General features: G+C 36.2%; 1 protein-coding gene across 4 annotated transcripts in view; it reads right to left on the bottom strand.

Moving 5' to 3' along the window:
* Window positions 1-22,111, bottom strand: part of POC1B (POC1 centriolar protein B) — a 60,643-nt gene that overhangs the window by 30,746 nt on the left and 7,786 nt on the right. For 3 of the 4 annotated variants that reach the window (XM_085305941.1, XM_085305940.1, XM_085305942.1), the window contains 8 exons: window positions 21,282-21,453; window positions 20,354-20,533; window positions 18,854-18,961; window positions 17,857-17,972; window positions 17,323-17,456; window positions 16,315-16,383; window positions 11,827-11,979; window positions 1,466-1,552 (listed from right to left, as the gene is read on the bottom strand). In XM_085305941.1, the coding sequence (XP_085162067.1) occupies window positions 1,466-1,552; window positions 11,827-11,979; window positions 16,315-16,383; window positions 17,323-17,456; window positions 17,857-17,972; window positions 18,854-18,961; window positions 20,354-20,533; window positions 21,282-21,453 (1,019 nt within the window). The remainder of the gene's footprint in view (window positions 1-1,465; window positions 1,553-11,826; window positions 11,980-16,314; window positions 16,384-17,322; window positions 17,457-17,856; window positions 17,973-18,853; window positions 18,962-20,353; window positions 20,534-21,281; window positions 21,454-22,111) is intronic. The other variant, XM_085305943.1, reaches the window with a different exon arrangement.

The raw sequence follows: 22,111 nt of genomic DNA, 5'->3' as shown, positions 1-22,111 counted from the left end.
AACATGAGAGCCAATGGTGAATAGGAGCTCAAGATAATGAAAAAATACATTGTGACTACTGATAAGAGTCAAAAGCTATGAATTCTGAAGCAACATTTTTAATAAGACTGTAAAGCCAATCAGATAAAAAACAACAAGATGTTGTCTGTAGTGGATCTACTTATTCTTTTCCTTGTTTGACCCCCCTAAGATGATTTCTGGGCATAAGGTTTTATAAAGTGCTTTCATATCAAAAGAACTAATGAAGGAGATTAAATGATTGGCAGCTTTACAGATGCACAACAAAAAAATATAGTGTAACATATATCTGAATTCTGTAATCAGTATTAAGATCAGGAAGTAATGATTATAGCATATTTTAAAATGATGGGTAACAAATAAGTTGTATCCACCATAAGCTACAATCTGTCAAATCTACTTAAGAGACTTCTGTAAGTCTCCAAATTACTTCTTTTGACATAAATTATCTTATCTTAAAGATCCATCTTTCATTGTGAAAACACAATTTGACAATTGTTAAACCTTAAAATATATGAAACTGTAACATCTCTGATCTAGTAAAAGGTAATCTGTGGTTATTTCTGTTTAGCAAATATTTTTTTAAACATGTGTACCTCTATATCATGATTTTCATCCAATGACCTCAAAGTACTTTATAAAAAGTACCCTCACAACATGCCTATTCATAAAGCATTTAGGACAAATTAGAACAGCAGAAACTACACCTACTGCCTAGCCTTAGGTATTAACCCTTCAGCTGTACAACTGTTGTTATGGCAATTAACATTGCTCTAGATACAAATCATGCCTTCACAGGAACAGATTCAGAGCTAAAAAAGAGAAATTCTCATTTTAACCTAATTCTAGAACAGTACATCTTTTAGGACTTCATAGCAGGAGAGCATATTTCTCCTCCTACGAAAGTACCGTTAAAACATTGCCTTCCTTTCCTCCCACGTGCCATACCAATGTCATATGAAAAGCTAACACTAGAAGGATCTAATCCTATCATTCTTTCCTAGATTGCATTAGCTTTTCTGTCTTAGAGAACTACTAGATGCCTTAAAAAGAGAAAAAATAAATCATTATTGGAATTTTATCAGTGAGACAATTATTCTCTAGGTTTCCCATTAATTGCAGATAAAGACAGAGTTAGAAAGTCTGCTTCAGAATAAGACACAAATAACAGCAATATTTAGATATAATTAACAAAGGCTTAGATTAGAATAGCTGCTTAGTACAAGGATAAAATTGCTGGGATAATGTGAAAGCTTCACTACTACACCATCTTCTGGTTATCCTTGGAAATTGAAAACAAGCTTAAATTGAGAATTTAGGATATTGAACTTTGAACAGTTAAGAGTTATTAAAAGTATATTTTATCAATATAGACAAAAAGACGTGTTCTTGTAAAACGTTAATTTAGACTATGCCCAATCCTCTTTTCACTCACAGGGTAACTTACCAGAGTATTGAAAGATGAAGAGGAACTTATCTCTATGACAGGTGGGTCAAGTGTTTGTGTATCAGCCACATCAATACTAGGGTTGACCTGTTGAAAATGAATTATAATCATTCCTATCTCAGCACCAGTACAAAAGAGAAGTCAGACTGAAACAAAAAGGACCATTTGACACACKAAGGCACTTATTAACTAAATACTATAAATATTCTTTAAAGCATGTGAAAAATAAAGGATTATGCCTCCTGCAACATTATAATAAACAATTATATAATACAGAAACAGGATCCAGATATACATTTATCACAGAGATATCATTCATAATTTATAAACATCTATCAAAACTAACTCAAGGGTTTTATGACAGATCAATAAAAATGAAGTGCTAAATACAATTTCAAAATGCACTTACAAGACAGTTATCTCAAATTGCCCAGGGAAATCCTGCTTAACCAATCTGATAGCCTTCTGTGATAGCATGACTGGCAAGGTAGATGAGGGGAGAGCAGTGGACCTTGTGTGTACCTTGACTTCAGCAAGGCTTTTGACACTGTCTCCCATAACACCCTCCTAGAGAAGCTCAGGAAGTGTGGGTTACAYGAGTGGGCAGTGAGGTGGATTGAGAACTGGCTGAAAGGCAGAGCTCAGAGGGTCGTCATCGGTGGTGTGGAGTCCAGTTGGAGGCCTGTGGCTAGTGGAATCCCCCAGGGCTCAGTACTGGGTCCCATCCTGTTCAACTTCTTCATCAATGACCTGGATGAGGGGGCAGAGGGCCTCCTCAGCAAGTTTRCTGATGAGACCAAGCTGGGAGGAGCGGCTGATACATCCAAGGGCTGTGCTGCCATTCAGAGAGACCTGGACAGGCTGGAGAGTTGGGAGCAGAGGAACCTCATGACGTTCAACAAGGGCAAATGCAGAGTCCCGCATTTAGAGAGGAATAACTCCATACACCAGTAGGCTGGTGGCTGACCTTCTGGAAAGCAGCTCTGCAGAGAAGGACCTGGGAGTGCTGGTGGGCAAGGTGACCATGAGCCAGCAAYGTGTCCTTGTGGCCAAGAAGGCCAATGGTAGCCTGGGGCGCATTAGGAAGAGTGTTGCCAGCAGGTCAAGGGAGGTGATCCTGCCCCTCTACTCAGCCCTGGGGAGGCCTCATCTCGAGTACTGTGTCCAGTACTGGGTTCTGGGTTCCCCAGKACAAGAGAGACATGGAGCTACTGGAGAGAGTCCAGTGTAGGGCTACGAAGATGATCAGAGGACTGCAGCACCTCTCCTATGAGAAAGAGTGCAAGAGCTGGTCCTTTTTAGCCTGTAGAAGACTGAGAAGGAATCTTATCAACATCTACAAGTATCTGAAGGGAAGGTTTCAAGGGGATGTGGCTAAATTATTTTCAGTTGTCCCACGTGAAAAGACTAGAGGCAACGGGCAGAAACTGAACCACAGAAAGCTCCGCCTGAATATGAGGAGGAGTTTATTTCCTGTGAGCGACAGAGCACTGGACTAGGTTGCCCAGAGAGGCTGTGGAGTCTCCTTCTCTGGAGATATTCAAAACCTGCCTGGATGCAATCCCATCTAATATGCCCTAGGTGACCCTGCTTGAGCGGGGGGAGTTGGGTAGGGGGTGAAGGGAGGGGGGGTGGGGAAGGTGGACTAGATGATCTCCATAGGTCCCTTCCAACCTTACCCCTTCTGTGATTCCTTCTGTGATTCCTTCTGTTAAAATTGAAGCTATACAACTGTTTAAGTTTACCAAGGAGTGGCCAATGATACTCCTAAAACAGTGAACTGTAGGTATTGTTCAAACAATTTCTGAACTCCACAACTGTCACTTGCAGGTGCTTTTGAAAGTTTTGCATGTATCCCTCCGTTATGCTGACTTCTACACTTTTTTTWAAAAAAATTGACATAGATGCACAAGATGCATAAGGGTACAGTAATATGGAACACTAATTTACCACTGCTAGGAAGTTTTCAGAAGAGGACATAGCTTATGCTGTCTTTAACTACAAATAAACAACTGATGGCAAGTGGTAGCTGTCATGTGCTTGCTGCACCTATAATGGCTGCTCTAGCTTGCCTCCAGTCCACAGCAGTTTTGTTTCYACTTTATCTAAAATTAATACCTGTTTAAAAACTATTCCACAGACTTTTGTAGCTTCACCATAACAGGGCCTTCTGGCATGCACACTGAGAGTTTACCCACAGCRTTTATGCTCTGATCACCTAGCTTCATGGTATCAGAATTCAATGCACCTTATCACAGAATGGTTGAGGCTGGAAGGGAGCTCTGGAGAGCATCCTTCCTGCTCAAGCAGGGTCACCTACAGCATGGTAGAGAGGGTTGCATGCAGGCAGGTTTTGAATATCACCAGAGAAGGAGACTCCACAACCTCTCCGGGCAACCTCTTCCAGTGCTCCGTTACTCTCACAGTAAAGACGTTTTCCTTATATTCAGGTGGAACTTCCTGTGTTTCAGTTTGTGCCTGTTGCCTCTAGTCCTGTCGCACAGCACCACCGAAGAGTCTAGCCCCATCTTCTTGACATCCTCCCTTAAGGTATTTGTAGACATTGATAAGATCCCCCCTCAGTCTTCTCTTCTCCAGGCTAAATAGGCCCAGCTCTTGCAGTCTTTCTCATAGGAGAGGTGCTCCAATCCTCTAATCATCTTTGTAGCCCTATGCTGGTCTCCCTCCAGTAGTTCCACGTGGTTTGATGTCAGACAGCTACAAACCTGCATCATGTTAATACCAGCTACTTTCATCTGCCTTAGATAACCTGTTCTTACTTGGAAAAATGAGCACACATACAGGCACTTTGATGAGGTGCTAAGGTCAAATATTTCAATGGTCAGAAATTCTGTTTTGTGCCAAACAAGCATTCTCTGATAAGACAGCTGCAGCATTTGCCATGATACTGCCAGTTGTGAAAGTTTACAGTCTGATGTGTCTGGCTACTTGAGCTGAATTTGTTCAGCAAGTAGGAAGTACTTCTAACTTGCAAGAACAGAAATTAAGGGCTTGCTTAGTCATCTTATCCAAAGTGCCTTAACCAGCATCTATCCTAGTTCCCTATTTGGAAACTGCATGTAATTCCTCTCCTTCTTTTTCCTCCTGTATCAGTGTGGGCTCACAAATACAGTTGTTTGACCTATCCTCTCTATGAGAACACCTAGAAGGCACCTGAAGGTCATCTTCAAGTTTTACTTCATGCACACTTGTGAGTAGGCTCTTTCCTTTTCTTCCTTCCACTAAGGAAGAAAAGTCCCAGGGCAGGAGGAGTCATGGATGACTATGGACTTGAGAGCTCAACCGATTTTGTAGCGGGTGCTGTATGCAGTACCCAAGTTTTTATATTAAGCTAGTTGCCAGGCTGTAGCGCTTGACTAACACATCCTGGCTCAGAGTCTCATACTACTGCTTCCAATTTCCATTACYACAAAATTTCGCTACATCAGCGTTGGCGGTGTGGCATGAAGCTCACTAGAATAAAATAGAAGGATGAAGGGTAAAATAGCTTCACATGGAGTCCACATGGTTGCAGCCACTCCAGCTTAGTGGATATGTAACGGCCCAAGCTGCCTTACTGAAGTGCTACATCGTTAACACCAAAGCCATATGTGAGCACAAATCTAGCTGCAGAGAGCACTCCATTTCAAACTCACACTCAAGTTCCCCAGTCCTTTATTAGAGCAATAGAGAGAATCTGCATATATGCTTGCTTCTTATATGATAAGCCTGATATTTTAAAATAACTTGAAAAACGTTGTGGAAAACAGGTATAAGGTAACACTGACTTCTGTGATAAGTGAACTAGCTAAACAGAAATCTTGATGTCTCTAAAGCCATATGAAAAACTGGATAATACCTGGGACTGATTTCAGTACAAGAGGCAGCATTCTATTTCACATACATGCTATCAAAAGGTCTGAAAATTTGACTTTTTTATTGTAGTTTAACTATTCACTTGGTTGGTTATAGGAAATCTACAATTTTTACAATATTTTATCAATGCCCTTTCCTGAAAAGTAAAACATTAATGAAAAATAAGAGAGTAAACAACTGGGGAAAAAAGTTGCTGCTTTTATTTATCTTATGGTTTGACATAAGAAACAGAATATCCTCCCTATGAAAGCTGTATTGTATATATTCCTTATCATTTTATTATCTGGATGCACCACAGCCTAACATATTTGTCCTCTAAGTGTGATATACACACTATTTTATGGACTGACAAAATTCACAGAAAGACTAGATGACTTCCAAATTATCAATAAGTCTGGTGTAGTAAAGAGAAATGAACTTGCTTCTTTTCAACTTTGCATCAATGGTATAACAACGGACCTATCAGAGACTAATTACTTTCAACTGAAATACAGGCAAAACTCCAYATGTGCCTAGTGATACTATTTATTTATTTATTGATTGATTGCTGCTGGAGATTTATTAGATAGAAGGATCATTTTACTTTGCCTTTTCAAGAAGAAAGGGCCTATCATCTCACTCGAGAGCAGTCACAACTCTAGATCAGCCTGAGCTGCTCATCCAGTGACTGCTTCAGTGGGATTTCCTCAGCCGAAACTACTTGATCCTAGAGTTTAGGAATGAAAGTATTGCTTTTTAGGTCAGAGATCCATTAGTTGAATTAGTGGCTAGAATGAGAGCTTCAAATTAGAATTAGTAGCCAGGAAAGATGGACAGTAGCATCTTATACTGCCCGGAACCTTTTCACTCAGCTCATCTGGATTTCTGTAACTTATGTCACACAAATTCTGGTTGGAACRAGTAGAAGTTCAGTACAGTGAGATCTTCGTGAGGGAAGGGAGGTTGTGGGAAAAGGAGCCACAAAGTTTCCTAGCAAGCTGGAGGGGGAAAATAAAGGCATATTCAAATATAGATGTTACCTGATCAGTCAAGCTGAAAAGGATCTTCATGCTTTACAGCACTGACAATCATAGATGACAAGCCTTCATTAAGGAGATATCTCAACTCTTTTTTTTTTTTTTTTTTTTTTTTAAGCTAGATCACCATTTCTGACTAGCAGTGCTTAGATCTTGCTTGAATTCAGGTTTGACAAGCTGTTCTTTCTCTATAGCTCTTTTTGTAGGTATTCTGACTTTGAATTCAGACTGTTGTTGGGCCAAATGAGAGAGCGTTATTTGGAGACAATCTGGAAACCACTTTTTCTACAGGGCTATAAGAATTGAGAACTGTTAAGTCTTCCTCAATCTGTAGACATTTGGATCAATTTTTTCCAATTTTGTCAAATGGACTTCGAAGAAAGGAAAAAAAAGAGAAACAGAGCTAGGTAACACAGTTCAAGCAGTAACTTTGTGTTTATCTGAAAATTCCACAGTTTTAACTGGACTTCTTTACTGTCACAACAAAAACACTATRCCACAATTTTACTTTCTTTCTCTATACACATCTAATCTATTTAGATGAAACAGACAACAGGTATTGTCCGTTTTTTTTAGTGTCCAGCATAACAAGCCTCATTCGTGTCTGACTGTCAGACCTTCCTGTAATAAATATAATACATCAGCTGAGTGTCAGCCATACTATTGGCAGCTGAGCCCAGTCCTTTTCCAACACATATCATTTGAGCACTGTAGAGAACAGAGGACTCTGTAGAGCAGGGACAGCAGGTGCCTATCACCTATCAATATTTTGATGTGGAAGAGTGACTTGAATTACTGTAGTRTTATTACTAACAGCTCTTGGAACATCTTATTTGCACTAATATCTCCTTGTTACGTACATCAAAACTACTGTAAAACCAGTTGCATGGCTTTTCTGATGTTACATTGCTAAATAAGTACAAGGTATGATTAAGTAAAGAAAATGTGCTGTTTATGCAGAAATACCACCTCCTGGCAGTGGAATTGCAAATATTTCTKCCTACCACTTTATCAGAGATAGTGGAGGAGGAGGAGAAGAATTGGAACCACTGACTAGCACTGCAGGAACAGTTTCCCACAGGTCATATTAAAGGAGCTAAATATACACAGAACTATCAAGCAACAACTCAGGAACAGCAGAGCATATGAGGAAAAAGCAGCATAAAACATGAAGGGTGCAGCTAAACTCTTTTTGTGAATAGCTGCATTTAATCTTGCTATAAAAATTAATGAAGTAATGGAATGAAACTAAATGGAAAAGTTTCAAATGACTCGCTCAACACATCTCCTGACAGACTGATGTAGTTAGCTATGAAATAATCTCACTAAATATATTTAGAAAAAAAAAAATTTTAAAACTAGAGAGAAAACCAGAACACTAAAGAAATGAGGTAAAGAGAACAGCTGTTTTAATAAAAGTTTTTAAAAATCACTAGTCCAAAAACTTTCCTTTAATTATCTCGTAAATAGGATTATATTCTTCCAATATCATGATACATATATCAAATTCTGATCCATACTATTAAAAAAAAAAGAAAGGAAAAAAGCCCCTAAACAACAAAACCCCACCCTGAATCCCAGCATCCTTTTGAAGGAAAAGTTCTCCAGAACCTCGCATGTACGGAATTAGAGATTTCTGAAGACTAAAGCAGCGCAAACCCAAATATTATTTTAAGAAAATAAAAAGCAGGAATTAGGATCGTTACTTAAGACAGTAGAAAAATAGGGGAGGAACAAAAGAAGCAGAATCAACAAAAGACATTAATTTCTTACCATATGCTTTAAATAAATGAATATGCCCCAGAAGACATCCCTCTGCTGGTTTTAATAAAGTACGTTCAATCTCTAAAAGAACACAACAGGTTTCACTCCACACTTTTACAATACCTTTCATAAGACATTGATGTCATACCAAAAGTTAATGAGGTAACAGAATGAAGCTGAATATGAAGTTTGAAGTGGCTCACACACATCATTTTCAAAAAAAGTGATGTAGTTATCTGTGAAAAATTCTTTGCAAGTATACCAGGAAAAAAATTAAATTGGTTAAACAGTTTCATGTTAGGCTAGAGTTCTCAGGGCTAACAAGCAATAACCACATATTCKCTTATTTCTACTGCCACCTAGTGTAGACTCATTTTATTCATCTAGGAAAACACTTGCATCCAAAATTATTCTGAAGATTTGAATATGAAATGAAAAAAAAAAACCCAAAATAATAGAAGATATTTATGTTTAAGATAMAAACCAACACAGCTTAGACTGAAATAATACTTTTATTTATTTATTTATTTTAAAGAGGTTTGAAGAATCTTGAAACAATTTTAGGTCTCTGGCATACCAAACATTAACTGTGCAAAAACATGGAAAATTCAGAAACACAACTTGTCTCCAAATGGAATGCATATATATCACACRCATGTATACTGTCTCATGCTACAATTACACTATGGCATAAATATACTATTTCCAAATTGCTAAAAAAAAATCCCTTATCTCAGAAAAAAACAGTGATTGGGATTCATCTCAGTTAAATCTAGTCATATTGCTAGACTCCTGTATTTGACCTAGTTKCTCAAGATTACTACTCTAGTCAATGGAGAAAAGTAGGCACCTTCAGTGAGTGAGCCACTTATTTACATTCGCAAATTATTTGAATACTTGCAATGGTTATAAGTTTTAAAAAGTGAAATAGATTCTGGAATATTAGTTGGGACTGAGACTCATATTGGAYACTATGAAAAGCTGCTTCACTGAAAGTGTTGTGGAGCACTGGAAAAGATCACCCAGAGATTCCACCCAGATGGTGGAATCTCCATCCTTGTTCAATACCCAACTAGGCAAAGCCATGACTCACTTGATCAATTGCTGGAAACATTCCCACTGCAAGCACRGGGTAGGTGACCTCCAGAAATTCCCTCTAATCAACATTTCTGCAATTCAGTTCCTCCTTTCCTGGAGGTACACTGGGGACATGAGGAGTAACTAGAAGAATAAGGGTGGTACTGCAATCAGACTGCCTAGTGATAAAAATCCCTATTTTCTGTTGCAAGAAAAAGGTTGGGATGTTTTTAAAAAAGTATACGTTTGTCTTAACTGAAAAGAGGAGCAAAAATCTGAAGTACAGTAGCACACCGGGGGTAGAAATGCTGTATTTTGCAGTTRAGAGAGGCAATACATAGGAAGACTGCAAAATACTGCTTCGTTGTAAACAATATTTACGAATACCACAAAATTTCGAGCATAGTTAGTGCAACTAAAGCATGTCTGTGCTGATAATAACCTGATATCATTTTGTATAGATAAATTATGTCTGTATCCAGATGGTGAGGCCCATTCTTCCTTATCATAAACAACATTTTTTGTTTATGAAGACAGGAGGGGCAGTAAAGACAGAGAAAGACATATATGAAGCAACTAAACTTGATAACTTCACTTTAATGCTTTCTAAACTTTTACATTATTAAATGAATTCTGAAAATAAGTTTCACAAGAGATCCTAATGATTATTACTTTTATTATGTTAATTTACAAATAAAAAGGACATCACAGTAATATCTGTTTCATTAAAACTTTATCAGTAACCAAGTATCAGTTTACTAATCAGTAAATATAATATACTTCATGGTGSTTTGAGAGCAAGATAATCTACAGATAAAGTATGTTAGTAAGAATAARGATGCTGTGTCTAGTTTTCTAAGATCCTTAAATTGGGCCAGAAAAGAACTATGGCAAGATACCAGGGGAGCCCCAAACTCTGCAATGACAAAGCTGTAGACCTCTTTTGCTAACAGGGAGCAGCTAATTCAGAAGCCTGCAAATGTTACAGCCATGCAGAAGTGCAGACATTAGTTTAAATGAAATCTTTCAAGGACGTGCTTATAAATAATTTGACATTCTACTATGAAATTCCCATTATGTGACCTTTCAGAGCTGGTAATAAAGTGATAACAAATTTGTTTAACACGTGTTGTAACTAGATACAGTTTGAACAGGTCTTGAGCAAACTGTTGGTACAGTAAGAGTGGTTTAAATCTGAGGGCAAATGCAGTGATTGAGTTTCTGCACTGACCATTTATACTGAAGGCAGCTACTAAAAGGAACKGTATTTTGCAGCTTCATTCATTGACCTTACAAAAATGGGACATTGTCTGGCAAAGAAGTTTGTTAAACAAGCTGTCAAGCATTCAGTTGTTGTCCTGTTTTTGTTCTGATCAGAATGCTAAGCATCAGGAAACCTCACATCCAACTTAACAACCAAATCAGACACATGAAAATACTTTCTGATGGATTCTATTAAGGTTCTGCCATCTTCCTTCCCCGTACTTCCCCTCAAATATTGTCAGTCTTTATACTAGTGATATTGCATACATATGCTTCCTACTAGCATAACAGTACTGTCATTACATGCAAGTTCATTTCATAGAGAAGGCCAACACAGAAAATTGTGAAGTCTCAATGTTTTAAGAGTCTGAGATAGGAGCCAAATGTCAAGGTAGCAGTATTTGTATTTTATATGAACAAACAAAAAGAATTGGAACAGATAACGGTGAATTTSTATAGGACAAGATTAGTGTGTGAAAGCAACCAAAAATTTCCCAGGTTCATATCAAATACAACTCTCAAACACTAGAGGCATCTAGAGAATACCAAAGAAGAGATTAAAGTGTAGGTAGTTAGCATTCAGAAGTGAGACAGATCTATCAACAGCAGCAAACATAGCCCTAGAGTTTCAGCCTAAAGAATGGTCTTGTCTGTCTCATGGTATTGTTTACTCATTTAGCATAACAAYTTTCAGACAATCTGACAAACAGGAATTAAACAGAATTTTCCAAATACTAACTGAATATTGGACATTTCACTTCAGTTCCCAATACTGTAATATCTTCCATCAGCAAACTTTAGAAGTAAAGTCACTGCAGAAACAGCCTATAAGAAAATCAGACTATATGGATCTGCCTTTCTGTAATGACATGAAAATCATCACAATCATAAAAAGGCTTTCTACATTTTTAGATCAATGTCAAGCCCTCCTCACAATACCTAAGAGTCTTAGAAAGAGGAACAACTTGGGATAAACTTTTTGACTTTTAGTAATACCAATGTTCAYCTTATCCTGCTGACAGAGATATATTTTCAGCAGTATCCTAAAAGCTCACTGAAGGTTCGGCTATCTTCTGCAATAGTCTGACATGTTTTTATTTCAGTAAACACCAGACTACCACCTACACTTTTACCAGATGTAAAGTACAGACCTTACACAAGAAGCATGAAAGGAACAGTCAGACACATCAGCTAGCCTAGTAACCTTAATATGAATTCATAAATCATGGTTGCTCCTGAAATATTATACACAACAAAAACAAAAAACGATTCTCTGATATACATAGCCCACATTTAACTATAAATGCTAGACAGAAAGTGTTTACTGTTTCAGGCTGCATATATTAGAGTACTTATTGCACTCACCTCAACTGACTGAAATCTTTCATTATGGGGATGTGGTGACCTTGGGTAAATATCAAGAAGATGAGGAGGGTCATCAGTATGCAGTCTTCTAATATGTTGTTTAAGAACTTCTTTATAATCAAATGAATCAAAGTTGGTTTTCCATAGAAATACCTGTAAAAAGACATCAGTAACTTCAAAAAGCCATCGGTAACTTTACCCTCAAGCCTATTCAAYGCACAAACATAACTATTCAATGAGCTCTGTTTTTACTAATAGATCATAACATTAGACTAACCTTGCTATTATAATTTAGTCTGATCACTTTTACAACACAAGCACTTCCCTGCAGTATCTTGTACTTCAAGTCCAATATTTGTATTTTAATCTCTTTTAGAAAAAACATGAAGCCTTAAAGATCTCTAAAAGACATTAAAATAATCAAAAAAACAAAGCAAACTCCAAAGCAATCCTTTATTTTGCTTCACCTTTTGGCAAACTACATTGTGCTAAGCTATTTTCTGTTATATCTGTCCTCTATAAAGGCTTGCAAGTCATTTTYTCAAACTTTCTCTTTTGATAAACAAAATGACCAAGTTCCTTGAAACTCTGAAGAATATCCTCTGGAGTTTTAGCAATAAGATTCTGTTTTCTAAACCCTTTCTAACTGCACTGTTTTCATTCAAGGTAGGTAGACATTCACACCATGGGCAAAAGCAGAAGTAAGATAGTACAAGATAGTCTCCCTACTAGGGAGACTATTTATACATCCAGCACTTGGTAGAGTAAAACTAAGAATGGTAACACATTTAATATTGCTGCCTCATGTCACAAAACAACTATAAATATTTAATTAAATTTACCATAAGTCATCCCTTTTGTACTATCCTTGTTACTTTACTTAAGTGCTTGGCAAAACAGTGTTACAAAATTTATTCCGTTTTCTTTAGAGGGAGATGGCCATTTCTAGCAGACAAACATTGATTTTATAGCTGCTCTCTAAATTACAGGAAACTTAAGATGAGAGTATGTTCTACTCTTAAGCTGACTTAAAAATTACTTGCCTGTCTTGCAAAAAATATATTTTTTAGAAATTAATAAACTATATAACAAACTATATAGTAACAGCAGAAACGACAGATTTGTGAGCAGAAATTCCAGGTAAACTAAATCATATTTTTAATATATTCCTAATTAGCTGGASTATTACAAGCTTGTCTCAGGTTCAACATCTTTCATGACTCTGCTGAGTGGAAAACTAAAYATGGAGATGTTAGAGCTAGGAGATGCGGTGCACCAATAAAGACCCACTGGGACAGTCAGRTGAGCTCATTTAGAGCAGCTTACTGTGCTGCACATAGGAGGGAGGTCCTGCTTTCTTCTCCCTTCCTCTTCTCAGCTTTGTAGTCCCACTACCTTCATCACTTTTAGATCATCAGTCCTGCATAAAATTGTTCACATATTTTATGGCTTTGAGTTTTTGTGTTTTTCCAGGCTAATTTTCTGCTGTTTTAGTGATCTGAATTAGCTCAAAACTAAGTGGTATCTGAGTAAATCCAGATACAGCTGCAAGGCAGTAGAAACAGGACCTTTTGCTTTCATCAGCAGCAAGCCATTTAAGCTGTTCAAGCTCCAAAAATGTTTTGTCCCACTGAACTGGAAATTTGCCACTGCAGCTTCATTATTAAAGACAAAAAAAATAACAAGATTAAAACTAGCAAGGATTCATCCATGCATGCCTTGAGCATCTCACTTGTGATGCAAACTGTATAAAGCAATCGTGCAGAAGCCTAGAAAGGTAAGTATTACCTAAGGAAGTATTTTTCTTTATATCTCCAGGCAGTCACCTGACATAATGATTGCCCCTAAATGGCAAGTCAATTAAAAGTCTTCATGCAAGGCACCACAAGACAATCATCTTCAAAAGGAACAGGTGTAACTTTGCTCTTCCACTTAATAGTAACTGTAAAAAGTCTTAAGCTTCTCACTGAAGCAGGTAGGTGAAAAAATTGGGCATGTGAATGTATAGTCAAGATACTAGAAGTGTATGATTTTTTTTTTGATTCATAAAGGAAGCAAAAGGGAAGAAACAAAGGACTATCCAGTGCTCATTAAATACACTTAACGTGCTTCTGAATAAAGCTCTCCTCTCAGCTGGCTGAGCACTGACCAGAAAGAAACTTGAAACTAGAAGCAGAGATATTGGTATGCCTTGTTGGATGGAGAAAAACAGGTTTTGTCTGTCTGAAAATAAAATAGTCTCAAAAGAATGTGTACAGAGCAAGTAACACACAGTAAATTTACAATGAATCAGCTGCCCTTCACTCATGCTGTGGGCAGACGGCATCTTTTGGATTTTGCACTAGAGATGGTATTTCTTTGGTCTGTCTGTGCTGATCAATCTGACATTGCCTGTGCAAATCTGCCAGAAGTTTTCAGATAAATATTCCCTAAAAGGTTTAACTCAAGATAGACCTGAAGAGATCTACATTTGCAATAACCCATATTAAACCCACCAAAGCAAGCAGAGGAGTGCTCCCACAGCTACTCTGCTAGCAGACCTGAATGAGCTACATGGAAAGGTCAGCAAACACTGATGTTTACTGAGTACACATGCATACATGTCATCAGCAAAAGGAATACATTAATGTTTGCTACAGATAAAGCCATATATATCAACAGTTATCACAGAATAGAACGTACACAGAATGTAACACTGTACACTTTAAAACTTAAGATATAAAAATGAAAGTTATAGCAAAATAAGTAACTCTCTCCCACACTAACATTCACATGAAAAGATGATTTTCAACCGATAAAAAACATGTTTTTTCGTAAGAAAAATAAAAACAGGGTTAGCAACTAGTCCTACTATGACCACTTTGTTACTGCCCATTTACCTAGAAATCACATTCTTATGAACCTGGATCTTTCCTCTCATGCACCGAGCATGAGACTGGTGCATCAGACTGCTGAACAACATGAATCATCTTACAGGTTTTGCAATACAATATTGGACTCACTCCATGATCTTATGTGCCACTGGCTCTATAGCATGGAGTCAGAGTAGGAGAAAGGCAATGACACCATTGCACCAAACATGCATGCATTCAGCAGGCCTCGAGTTCAAAGGAACATTGCAATAACAGCCATTCCTAGAATATGGTAGCAATTAGTCTGGGAGATTGAGTTTGGCTTAATATTATGACTTCTCCATTATCAGGGCTTCTGATAAGTCTTCTAGCATGTGACCTAATTTAATACTTCACACACTTCACTTTCTCTCAAGTTAAATACTCTACATTAGTCCTCATTAAAAAAAATAATAATTAAAAAAAAATCAAATAAACTTCTCAGGAAAATTAGGTCAACAATTCAGGATTCCCTAASGATCAAAGTTTCCTTTTGTAACTGAAAACACTCAAACAAAAGCTTGAGCATGAGAAAAAAAGACGACAATAGTGGCTCAAGGAATGTATGTCTTTCCCCTCCACTCATTTTCTTTTCCTGCTTGCAAAATTAATATTGAAAGACTGGTGACATCTGCATTTTTCTAACAGTTGCCATTGTTTTTCAGACACCTGTATTCATTTTGATGATACTGATGTTTTTTTATTCAGAAGAATTTATTATTTTCAGGACTGTTTCTGTTACTTCTTGAAATATATTTCAAATTTCACAAAATATATCTACTAGAATACAAACATAGTTCAYGGTCAGTTCAGAAGATTCTCCCTACCACAACACTTTCTACACTTTGTAATGTGCTCTAGCTTTTTATAACAGGAAACAATAAGACAACAAATATTGACAAAAATGTCAACAGACTGTGAGACTTTAATCTTTGGGCTATGTAAGTTGTTTCTTTTTGAGGCATAAAAGACATGTCACGGGCAATTCTAGGACTATTAACAATTTTTATATTTATGAGATTTATCGCAGTAGATGAGAATTAATCACACGGCTTGCCATTTAATTAAAAAGAACTTTTGTTTTAAATGTTCAAACAACCTTTCCTTCTATGAAGTCAAATTCCTTGTTGTTTCATTAATATAGATTAGTGAAACTAATATAAGATTTTTCCTCCTCTAATTCTAGCCAAAAGTTTTCCAGCACTACATTCTTATAACTAGAGTAGTGACTTTAAAAGAAGGAAAAACCTAATGAAATGTGTATGCAACATTAAATTGCAGTGTTTTAAAAATGTTTATACTTAAAAATGACTCCTTTAATGTAATTTGTTAATAGAAGTGGCCAATATTGTGCTCTTCTCTTCAAAATATCCAATTGAATTAGTTAGGATCAACTTTTCCAACATTTAGCATTTTCCTCCTCAAATTTAACTTTAGGATAAATAAAGCCAATATATTACAAAATAGGAGAAGAAATGAAAAGAAATCATGTCAGCATACTATAAYTAACATGATGCTTTGGCATATTAAGTTTAACTCTCATTCACTGCGACAAACATTAAGAAGAAATTTTATTTAAAAAGTCAATACCACAAACCTGAGCATCTGCTCCACCTGAGGCAAATTTTTCACCACCCTTTGAAAAAGCCACAGAAAGAACTGGTCCCTGTAAAATAAAAAACAATTAGTACACAGTAAAATTATGCTATTACTGTAATCATACTATTTTAAGGCAAAGACAAAAATACCTCCATGCAGTAGTTTAATATAAATATATTTTCCAATTTTAGCAAGAAAAGAAACAGTTCAACTGCAGTGAAATTTTTATGAAACTCAATTTCATTGAAGAGTGAATATTGTACATCTTGATAAGATGTTGCATTATCACTACTGCAACCAAATATGGAAAGATAGTGGCATTGTCTATACATTTTACACAGAGTTAAAACAATGAAAAGTTGTTTTGAATAATGCAATATATATTTAATAATGTGTTTGAGTGATTTGTTATCAAAATTAGGGTTTGTTTTGCATTAGGAGGTAAGGGAGAAAGGCTGCCATTTTTCACACACACACAAAAAAATCAGCTGGAGGGTTATTGTACTATTTTTCAGTACAGAAAGGACTAGTATGCCAGTTAATTAACTCTTCATTTCTAAAATTAATTAATTAATTCAGAACAAGAACTTTTGCTCAATATTAAGCATGCATATGCTTATCCTTAAAACAGGTTGCCCAAAGACGTTGTGGAGTCTCCTTCTCTGGAGATATTCAAGGCCCACCTGGATGCATCCCTGTCTAATGTGCTCTAGGTGACCCTGCTTGAGCAGAGGGTTGGACTAGATGATCTCCAGAGGTCCCTTCCAACCTTACCSATTCTGTGATACAATACCGAGAGATCAACTGCATTGCTGGGGCTAAAGCTGATGCATCTCTTGTCCATTTCTGACAAGCTATATTAACGCAACACGTGGCTCTCTACTAGATGTTTTTCCACAAGTAGCAAGACACAAGACATGAAGGCACAAATGTTATTTTCCCTTTAAAGAGATTTTTCAGAACCTATTAATATCTTAGAATCATAGAATAGAATTATTGTGTATACCTTGTGTCCATGAAGTGTGTAAATAAGCCTTCCTTCTAAGAGGTCCAAAATCTTAAGGGTACCATCAGTAGAAGCAGTGATGAGATAGTTACCAGAAGGATGGAACGACACACAGTTAACCCCTGCTGTGTGAACTAATTTACATAAGACTATGATCAGATATGAAATATTTAAGAAATAAAAGGTACATTTCCAATAATTATCTCTTTTCTATTTCCCAAAGAAAAACTGATTCCATTACTGGAGGGAAAAAAAAAAAAAAAAAGTTGGCTGCATAGGAGAATCTCTAAAACATTTACTCAGTTATATTCTAAAAATCAAGAGCACCACTGCAAAGGAATAACCAGGTTACAGTCTGGGTTTTTTAGGCTGCCTAATTTTTTCTGCAGAGAGAGTACTTACAAAATACCAATATGACCTTTYCCCCCCCAACACTTTCTGCAGTAAAGAATGAAATAATAAGTTTACACTAATCAAATTTTGTTGCAAATAGCTCCATTCTAAAGAAAATGCAACAAACTATGTTGTTTTTACCTCTGTAATGCTGTAGTAGCTTATTCGTTCGAATATCCCACAGTCTCACTGTATGATTGGAACCTCCAGAAGCTATACATGTACCACTTGGATTGAAGTCCACAAAATTTGCAAATCTAAGGGTAATTCATGAAATAGATTGATGTTTAATATTTACAACAGAATTTGCCACCAACTTTCATAGAAACCACCTGTACAGAAGCTCAAGTAAGGTATTTCAAACAATTTAAATAGGCAGGAAAAAAAGATGTGCCTGGCAAATCAGACTGCATAATCTGGTTTTTCCTGAGAAGATAATACAATCATCCTGACTCACATCTTCACAGTTCACATCAGGGTATAAGGTTCCCAGAAGAAAGTACTGGAAAGCTAGCTCTGAGCATGAAGACATTGGTATAATATCAAGGGTTGCACACAGTTAGTAAAATAATTTTCTATCCACACACGACAACCTTTTTGCTTGAAAAAGGATAGAGGGGGCAGCTGTGGAACTAACTAAGCAAGTATACAAAATTAATATTCTAGGGCATTTGTAAAATAAAACTTTGGTTCCAAGATATATAAGGAAATTCATAAGTGAAAGCAAGTGTTTATTTTTCATAATTAAACAAAGTAGATCACTGAAGCTAACAGAATACCTGCTTCATCAGTAGCACTAGTGAATATGTAGGTGGAGAATTCCTAAGCTTTATTTAATATTGGGCGCTTTAGCAGGAAGAAAAGTGTTCCTAACAGAAGAAAAAAAACATGAAGGAAAAAGTCAAAACCCCCCAAACGATCTGACTTCTCTCTGAGTTATTTCTTGACTCTAGGAAAACTGGGTAGATATAGCCAGTTAACCTCTTTAGAAAAATCAAAWTGAGTATTACAATCCACAGATCGTAGAACTTTGATCTATTTTCAGATATGGCATGGAGATGCTAACAACAGAAAATATGAATTTAATCTCATTAAAATGATGTATTTTACTGATTTTTTTAAAAATAGTAACACTTACCCTCCATAATCTATGAAGCTATCAACACATGTTTTATTTCTTGTATCCCATATTTTAACAGTTTTATCTTCACTGCAAGATGCTATTATTCTTCCATCAGGTGAAAATCTGGAATATGTAAACATATCCATTTCTATTCTGTGTAGTATTAGATGTTTAGTATTAAACACATTGGTAGCAAAACACAAGAACCAAGAAAGTCTGCTTGGAAATAATAGTTATAATAGCATTTTGAATCTCTCAGTAAATAATAAAATTCAAGAGAAAAGCTTTTTCCATTTTCTGTATTTTTTTTTTTTTTTGATTTCACAGTCAGCTATAATTAATGAAAAATAAAACCATAAGTGAGGGGAAGAGAGTAACAAGCAACCTAAACCTAAAGGAGACATTTTAGGTCCCAAAGAGCTCATTATAGATGAAAAGAAAAGAGAACACAACAGAACTTTACATTCAATTTTAACCTACATACATATTCTCCTGGGAGTTTTCTCTAGCCTTCCAAACTTCCAGCAAAACATTCATGATTATTCCTGAAGTAGCACACTAGATAGATTAAACAGACTGATTTATCTATGATTTCACCAATTCTCATTATTTCTCATAGCAACCAACTGCATAAAAGCAATATTGCAACACTATTCAAGAATTTTCACATATGATTTCTTAGAATATTTTTCTTCTCAATCATTATATACTTTAGAAATTTGCAGGACTCTGCAATCCACTAGTATTAGATTTCCTTTCCAAATGTTTAACAGGACTCTTAGCTATAAATCTGTGATTAATATACATATTTTCTGTTAATATGGAAACAAAGCAGTAAAGGATTATCTTTCGTCTTCTTTGAGGACCTGCTCTGCCTTTAAATAGGGTACTTAACTTTCCATACAAAGAACTTTTATGAAAATGGAAAGGATAAAAGCAATGTTACTCATTTTAGCTTATGAAGCTCATGACCACTCTTTTTTATGCCTTTACTCCAAGAAATCTAAATAAATAAATAAATCTAGATAAGAGTGAATGCTGAGAAATGAGTTGTCAATACAGCATAAAAATGTATATGACTGGGGCAGGACATTGACTGAAAATTACTGCAGAAGAYCTCACCCCTCCTTTAAAATAATTTTTCTTCTTGTCCATAATTATTTTAACATCCAATGACAAATGTTTAAATAAATAAATGTAGGCTAATAATAATAGGCTTCCAAACTTCAGTTAAGATATATATAAAAAATAAAAAGATATGAAATATATACACACACACATATAAATAAAAGTTTTATTTTTATGTATATATGCACATATATATGTATGTGTGTGTATATACACACATACATACAGAGTTGGTTAAAAACATTATTGATATATCAGTTTTACCATTCACAGATTTTTCCTCTCTCTTAGTTCTGTCTCTGGGCAATAAACATCCTTTGTTAAGAGTTCTGTGCAAGAAATCCACCAAGACTGCTTGCTTTCAAAGAGAATAAAAACAACACTTACTTGGCACAGCGAACCCAGTGAGTGTGCTGGGATATAGAAAAGAAAAGGCGTTGGCGGTGAACGCTCCATATTTTTATTGATTTATCATTGGATGCTGAAACTAGAAAGTGGCCATCATGCGAGAAGCTCACGCTACGAACAGGTGCCGTATGACCTTTTAGTACTGATGATTCTCCATGACTGGGAGGCAGGGGGGGGACACAAAACAAAACAATTATATTAAACCAAATAGTGCTTACAAACCCATAAAGTTACCACATTTGGGAGACTACATCTCATCCAAAACAAAAACAAYGCACAGTGGCTAAACTGTAGTGCTGCCTATTTGTAGAGCAAATACTAAAATGTAGACTTTACAAGCAATCATACAGATTTAGATGACCAGTTTTAGAATATAGTACAATTAAGTAGCAGCATTTGCCTCCATATTCTATTTGAAAGAGAATTTAATTAAAGCTTTAAATACAGTAATCCGAGAATCATTTAAGAGTTAAAGTAGTGCTAGACTTTCTAAGATCATTCTTAAGTGGCAGTGATTATACACTATTGGAATAACAATCCAAAGAGAAAATCAAGTCTATTTCTTTTTTCAAATGTTATTTTTGTTTCCTCATCATTTGTCTCCCCAAAATGAGACCTAATCATGCAATCTTTATGAAAAGAAATACATCCTTTAAGCCAGAGAAACAGTACCAAGAGTAGTCCTACACATTGATGAAATGATGATCTCTGAATKGCGATAATTTTCCCTGGGAACTACAGAATAATCTGGAGTAAAGAACTGTGCTCCCCAATCTCCGTTTCTAACAAAGCCCAGTCAGGGATGTGGGAAGGAAACGGAAACATTTAACAGAGGTTCTTCAGTATCCACAGTGCACATTAAAATAAACACATAAAAATACAGCCAGCATTGCCCAGTTATACTCACATACAAGGAATCCACAGTCTGACAGTACGATCCTGAGAAGCCGAAGCAACTAGTTGTCCATCTGGTGAGAACTGCACGCTGGTCACAGCTGCTGCGTGACCTACAAATCGGAACGCTCTAGACTGTGCCTTCAGCTTCCATATCATAAGAAACCTATCCAAAGAAGAGGTAGCTGGCAAGAAATAATTAAGAAGATATTGTCTATCAAAGCAAATCATTAGCTAAGAAGAAATCATACCACTGGTCCCAGGTATTGAGCAAACTGGCTATAAAGCACTTTACTGATTAAAAACAATATTAAAAAAAAAAAAAAAAACAACATCATGCACATCGTTGTTTATCAATCCAGATTTCTCATTACTTAATATTCAGAAAAAACAGAGTTTACAATGATATGTTCAGTATTTCACTCTTATCTCCAAGATATAACGTTTTTAATTTCCAAATACTTCACTCTGAGGASAGAGAGGCCAATTCAAAGAACTAATTGAAATTATCATTTCTGGTACTTTAGACATCTAAACTGAAATGAATATCCAAATATGATAATTTTGAAACTCTATTTAAATAGCACATTTTTATTGCTAACATTTGTCTAGCTCAAAATTAGAATGTGAAGTTTTTTGCCCGCTAAAAGAAATAATTTTKGGGGGGAGGGGGGTTCAATCACCTTATAAGTTGACTCTATCCCCTAAATCTAAGAAAGCAGACACAGCTTTTCACTGGAGCTCAGTCATTTTCAAGAAACTTCAGGCAGCAAAAGCTACGAGGAGCTGAACTAAATTGACAAGCCAGATTCTCCTAAGCCCCATTATCTTCATCTCCCCTAA

This window comes from Rhea americana, unplaced genomic scaffold, assembly GCF_003343005.1.
Source record: "Rhea americana isolate MKP2758 unplaced genomic scaffold, rheAme1 scaffold_229, whole genome shotgun sequence".
NCBI classification, from domain to species: domain Eukaryota; kingdom Metazoa; phylum Chordata; class Aves; order Rheiformes; family Rheidae; genus Rhea; species Rhea americana.
Note: the sequence above shows the minus strand (reverse complement) of the source record. Positions and strands in the feature narration are given on the sequence as shown.